The sequence below is a fragment of the Dendrobium catenatum genome, unplaced genomic scaffold, assembly GCF_001605985.2.
Source record: "Dendrobium catenatum unplaced genomic scaffold, ASM160598v2 fragScaff_scaffold_343, whole genome shotgun sequence".
Lineage (NCBI taxonomy): Eukaryota > Viridiplantae > Streptophyta > Magnoliopsida > Asparagales > Orchidaceae > Dendrobium > Dendrobium catenatum.
Window position 1 is genome coordinate 547,583 of NW_021318805.1, and position 6,132 is coordinate 553,714.

A 6,132-nucleotide genomic window follows, 5' to 3' on the forward strand; every position below is an offset into this window, starting at 1 on the left:
GAACCTACCTACAATCAGCTCAACGTTAGTTTTTTTTTTCCTTTTTTATTTGTTTGAACCTGTAAACATCATATATAAATTTAACAGAAGCATACTTCACATCTAAAATTTTAATGAATACAACCTCACCTTTAATTAGAAATTGAGAAGAAAGTAAGCGATATAGGAGATGTTGAAAGCTCAATCAAACCATAAAATTGAAACACAAATCAAAATTTGAGTTTCTGATCATCCCAAACAGCTAGAAAAAGTAAAAAAAAAAAAAAAAAGCAAGAAAATATCTTATTTTAACCATTTTTGAAGCATAAAAATCTCTTATGATCTCCAAGATTTCATTTTTAAGAGTTTCATATAACAATCAATTCGATCTTTTTGATGTAAAATGTTCATTTGCCAAGGCTAGTGTCTGTGTCCCAAAGAGCCTTTCCGTTATTATCATAGATGACGAGGTTGCGATCGCTTTGGAGGACGAGATGATAAATATCTTTATTTGCTTGCTTGGTGTTGGTAGCCCAAATAGCTGCTGCGTTAAAGTCACGGTAGATGACGAGGTTTCCATCATATTGCATCTGGAGAGTGCAGTCGGAGCCTTCGGCCGCGGTCCCTGACTCCCATATTATAGATTTGGATTCAGGGTAGAGGAGGACGAGGTTACAATCATTCTGCATGACCAATGCGAAGACATTGTTTTGAAGGCTTTCGCCTGGATTTAGGAACTTCCCGGAGTCCAAAATGTAGTTAGCTGAACCGACAGTGGCTAAAGCTGTCGTGAAGAGGAGAATCATAATTGCCGAGCTGAAGGAGGAGGAGGAGGAGGAGGCCATGGCAGGTGCTTGATGGCTTACTTTAGTTTCTGCTGCTTATATAGTTAGCCATGCAGACAGAACAGAACAAACTAAATATATATTATGGATCATCACGCTTTGCTTCTTCGTTGTCACACTTACACTGAACCAAGTCTTTTGAATTCCAATGGTTGCAAATAGAGTATTTATGATGTAATTTAAAATTTTAAATGTTATATAAATAGATATTAAAATTTAATAATTAGATATATAAATACATTAAAATTATGTGATATATATATATATATAAGTAAGTCCAACTATTTAGATGCAATATCATTCTGTAATACATTTTCTTAATTTTTATGAAAAAAATTATATGTTGAATGTTATTTTGTATTATACGTAGGAAATTTTCGTACAATATTGAATAATTATTTTATTTTTTTGGCTCAGTTTGTTGAATTTTTCTTATAGATCTAGTATCCTCTCGCCAAAAATGAATGTTAGATGTATTTGAATGCGTAAAATAGTTATCTCGTTTTATCAAAATGTTTGCTACTTAACAAGATCAAAGCCGTGTGTTGAAGATTATTTATTTATGTGAAGGACATTTTCATACAAAGTTAATGTCACGTGTTTAAATGGTTAAGATATTTTTCTCATTTTATCAAAATATTTGCTACTTTATGATTAAATTAGCTTGAACAGATCGAGTTGATAAATGTTATTTGAATGAGAAAAGACTGAGAGAATCCAAGGAAAAAATTATGATTAGAAAAACTAAAAGTATTTTTCCTTAATTACTAACTTCTCAGATAAAATGGATCTAATAGCTTAATATTTATTTGGAATTTTTTTATTCAAAAATAATGTTTATAAAACATTTTTTTCTATTTTTAAAATAAATTAATTTGTTTTCAAAATATTAAAAACACATTCGTTGCGTCCTAAAATATATGAGGTGGTAGAGAAATATAAAGTTTAGTGAATCCAGTTTCGTACGAATTAAAGATCCAACACACAAATAGATAAAAGAGTAAAGTGCATCATGTATAAGAGACACCATAATTTTTACATGGAAAACTCCCAATAGAGAGAAAAATCAGTCTTGTCTAGTCAAACTGATTGTGTAAGTGTTGATGATTGATTACAAATAATTCCCTTTCTCGAAGAAGAGCGGTGGCTCAGTGTAATAAATACAAATTATATAGAGCATATTATATAGTTCGAGACGAACATGACAACTATATATATGTGCCGTGATTCCACTTATTGAATTGTTCTACGGGTCTGTGCCAGCAAACATGTTATTAGTGGTGTAAACGAATATATGAGAGCTCAAGGTTTGTTTTATATTTCAATCTATCTCTTATTTTTTATCATAATTAGCTAAGAAATGCTATATTTAGCCAGCCTATAATTCTTATTCTTTATAATTTAATGGAATTTGGGCTTTTATAATTTATGTGTATAATGATTTCCACTTTATTAAGTTGCCTTTTGTTTGACCACTTTCAACCTTTGGTTGGTTTTGGTTGTGAGGTGGTGGCCAAATGGAGGTTAGGCATCTTGTTTTCTTGCATGATAATACAATACATAGTGTATGATTATATTAATATTTATGATAACTCGTGTGATATTAATGCATTAGCCCCCACCTTGCTATGGTTATCCTCAATTTACTAATTACTAATTAGTTTAATCTCTCTCTCTCTAACTCTTTTTGGTATGTTGGTTCTGAGCTTTGATAATCAACTAAGAGGTATTGAGTTCAAATATTGCGTATGTGCGTGCGTGTGTGAATTTGTCTAAAATGACCTAAATGTCGTAAAACAAATAAAAAAAACTTGATTTTTTCCGCATAATAACTTAAGATATATCTCAACATTGTCACACTATTGTTTGAGGTGATTTAAATCGGGATAATTTTTTTAAATAAAAATTGTTGAAACTTTTTTACATAGAACATAAACAAAATAATAATAATAATAAAAGTAAGGTGATCAGTCGATGCATGAGCAAATGACTGTCTCTATGATATGGCGGGAGAGGTGATGTGTCGATGTCGTGAGAAGGCAACGCGTGGCAGATGAACGACTGGGCTAGTTATTAACCTATTGAACGAATGGCTTGGGTCAAGCCAATATGAGAAGGGCGATGTCGGGCAGACAGGGAGAGCGATGTTATTATTAATTAATTAGTAAATCAATCTTGTTGTTAGTAAATTATATATTATAAGTAAATCATATTTTATTAAAATTAGTAAATAATAATTTACTTGAACGAATTTAAAAACAAAACAATGAGTTCCAAACAAGAAACGAAAAAATATAACTAATAAATAAAAGAAGAAGAAGAAAAATATTAATAAGCAGTCGTTAGCCAGCCACTTAAGTTTTCTCTTTTTTTTTTAATTTTCTTCAATTTTTTATTTCTTTTTTTATTTTTATTTTTTTGGTTTTCTGTTTATCCGTTTTTTTAGTTCCTCAATATTATTACATTATTTTTTCTATTTTTTTCGTTTTTTTTATTTTTTATTTTTTTATTGGTTCCAATTGTTTTTTTTTTTTCGTTATTTCTTAATCTATGTAAAAATTATCAGCGGCAAATAGCTTAATTTTTTCGTTTATATTAATTAGATGAATTTGGTCTCCCTGCTGCCCACATCATGAGGACAAAAAGATGAGTAGAGGAGGCCATCAGATGGCTTCCTAACATGCTATTCAACCTACCGTTGGCACAAAAAGTGTACACATCTCTCAATGCCACAACAAGGTCCTTAAAAAAGGATCCATAGCCCACTATTGCTTGAAGAGCTACATTAGAAAGAAAAAGAAAACTTATAGGGCACTGGTTCCCAACCAATGTCACAAAAATAATCAAAATAAGCATTTGGCGAGTAAGAAACCAAGCCCAAAATTTTGAAGAAGAAACATCCCGAAAGCTAAAGTTTGATATACATGAAGAACACTCATGATGACGGCAACAAAACACCAAAAAAAAAATACAACCAAAACAAAAGGACGAAATACAGGGAACCAAAACCTATTGAACCATGCATCCAGAATTCAACTAGAGAAGAGACCAACAAATTTGGATCCAAACTAGCCACCAGCTTCGAACCATCCACAATCATAAGAACCAAAAATTGTAAAAGAAAGAGCTCAACAAAATTCAGTAACTGATTCATCCAATAAAATAAGACATTCCTCAAAAACAAAGAACAGTCAACCCAACATAAGAATCTGGAAGCAAAATTGCCAAGAGAAACCCACTCAACTAAAAGAAGTAGTAAAACACCCACAACTCTACATCACAAAAGAAAAAACAATAAAAACAACAAAATAAAAAGACTAGGGAAATGCCAACAACTCTTAATCACCAACACTGAAGGGACTCCCAAAAGTAGAATCATAACGAATAACATTAAGACTACCACCACCATCAGTCATGATAGCACCAGAAACATCAACAACAACAAAAATAACATCCGCATCTAGATCCAATGAAGCAAAATTCTCAACAACAAGAAGCTAACAGGAAACCCAAATCGCACAAGCACCTAGAAAACAATCCATAAATCCCCAAGTAGAAGGAATGCCAAAATTTAAGGATCGAACCAACAAAGGATCTAGAGAATCATAAGCAAAATAGCATAAGGCTATAAACCCCAACATGAGGGAGGCAATACCTAGCAGCAACCTGAAGGCATAAGGAACCACCATAATCCAACAAGCACATCCAGACCAGTCCACACCCCAAAACCAACAACATAAAACAAATCTACTGAAGACCGATACTCGAATAACACTTGACAGAAAACCACCAGCTAGAAAAAGCATCAGGCAACACCCACCCACCAGCTACTAACTAGCAAGGGTAAGAAAGTAGGAAACTAAAAATGTAATAAATAATCAACTCCAACTGCAAACAACCAAATCCAAAACCCATCAGGAAAACCAAAATCCAATATATCATGAAGCTACAGTAGAACTAACAAAAAGATAACATAACAGGATAACTAATACCAAGGAGCTAACAGCAAGGCAACTGTGCCAACAAAAGAATAACAGTGACAAGAGAGCAACTAAAAAAGATAGACCAAAATGGCTATTTTTTGAGATTAGAAATGCCCAAAATATCCATTATGATCATGCCCTTGAGAATTTCAAGGCAAGAATAATTGTTAAAGTAAAGTATATTCAAAGATTTAACCCCTTCTTTGGCCAACCAATCAGCACAAACATTTCCTTTATGCCAAATATGAGAAATTCTATAGTTAAGTTTGTTTAACAAAACAAATATCTTGTTAAACAGGTAAAATAAGATTGCATTGTGACATTTACAGGCTTGTACAAAAGTCAACAAAAGCTTAAAATTGATTTCAATCTATGTATTGAGGATGTTATTATAAATGCACAATTGTAACCCTATAAAAAGAGCATACATTTTAGCATAAATAATATTATCCATGAAAATATTAGAAGCAAAACCAAGGATGAAATGACCAAGATGGCCCCTAATAAGCCCACCACAGCCTACACCATTCTTCTTAGCAGCACCATCAATGTTCAATTTATATTCATGTGTTTCATGTTTAATCCATCTAACAATAGAAGGGCTTTTGTTATTGTCTCAATTGGAACAATCAAATTAAGTTTGGAACTATTTTTTATTGTTTTCTAAAATAACTTTATAGTACAAAAAACTATAGTTCATGAATTTTTGTGCCAGTAAGTTGTTATAAAAAGCAGTAATAAAACTATTTTAAACTTAACCTTAGTTTTGATCAGTCTAGATCACTTGAATATAGCTAACCTAGTGCCCTTTTTGTTGAATACTTTTGCCCCTTTTTAGAGATGATTCATGACATTCCTCCTCTTTCAACTCAATTTATTTCAAATCCTTAACTCATTTTAAAGTTCAAATCTAATCTAACTTAGCTAAAAAAATTTATCCAACCCATCACCTAATCATTTATTAACTCCCTTAGCCTGATCTAGCATAAGTACCAATTAAAATCATTGCAAATCACAGTACCACCATTTACCTTCCCCACTGGTTCTAAACCATCGCCAAAAGGTTTAGCTACGAAATGCAATCAAAATGGTTTAGTAGTGGTTCTAAACTGCTAAGTGGATTTTTTTGCAGTAGTGAAAATTGCCTCTAATAACCTTTAAACCTATTGGTAAAGTTTTTTTTAATGCTTATCATATTACTTTTGGAATTAATCTGCTAATTAATTTTAATATTAAAATTAATCATTCCTTTTCAATTAATTAATAAATGGATTTATTTTATTCTTGAAAATATAATGAATTTTCATAGAAATAAAATTTATATC

The 6,132-nt window shown here is 31.6% G+C and overlaps 1 protein-coding gene across 1 annotated transcript; it reads right to left on the reverse strand.

The window, feature by feature from the left end:
* Positions 1–386: 386 nt before the first annotated feature.
* On the reverse strand, positions 387–824 carry LOC110104752 (mannose-specific lectin-like). Its single transcript, XM_020833994.1, has one exon. The coding sequence runs from the start codon at positions 822–824 to the stop codon at positions 387–389; it is 438 nt and encodes a 145-aa protein (XP_020689653.1).
* Positions 825–6,132: the final 5,308 nt, after the last annotated feature.

What these genes read in the sequence shown, in the direction of transcription:
- LOC110104752 (XM_020833994.1), bottom strand. Translation starts at nt 824, where the DNA reads ATGGCCTCCTCCTCCTCCTCCTCCTTCAGCTCGGCAATTATGATTCTC.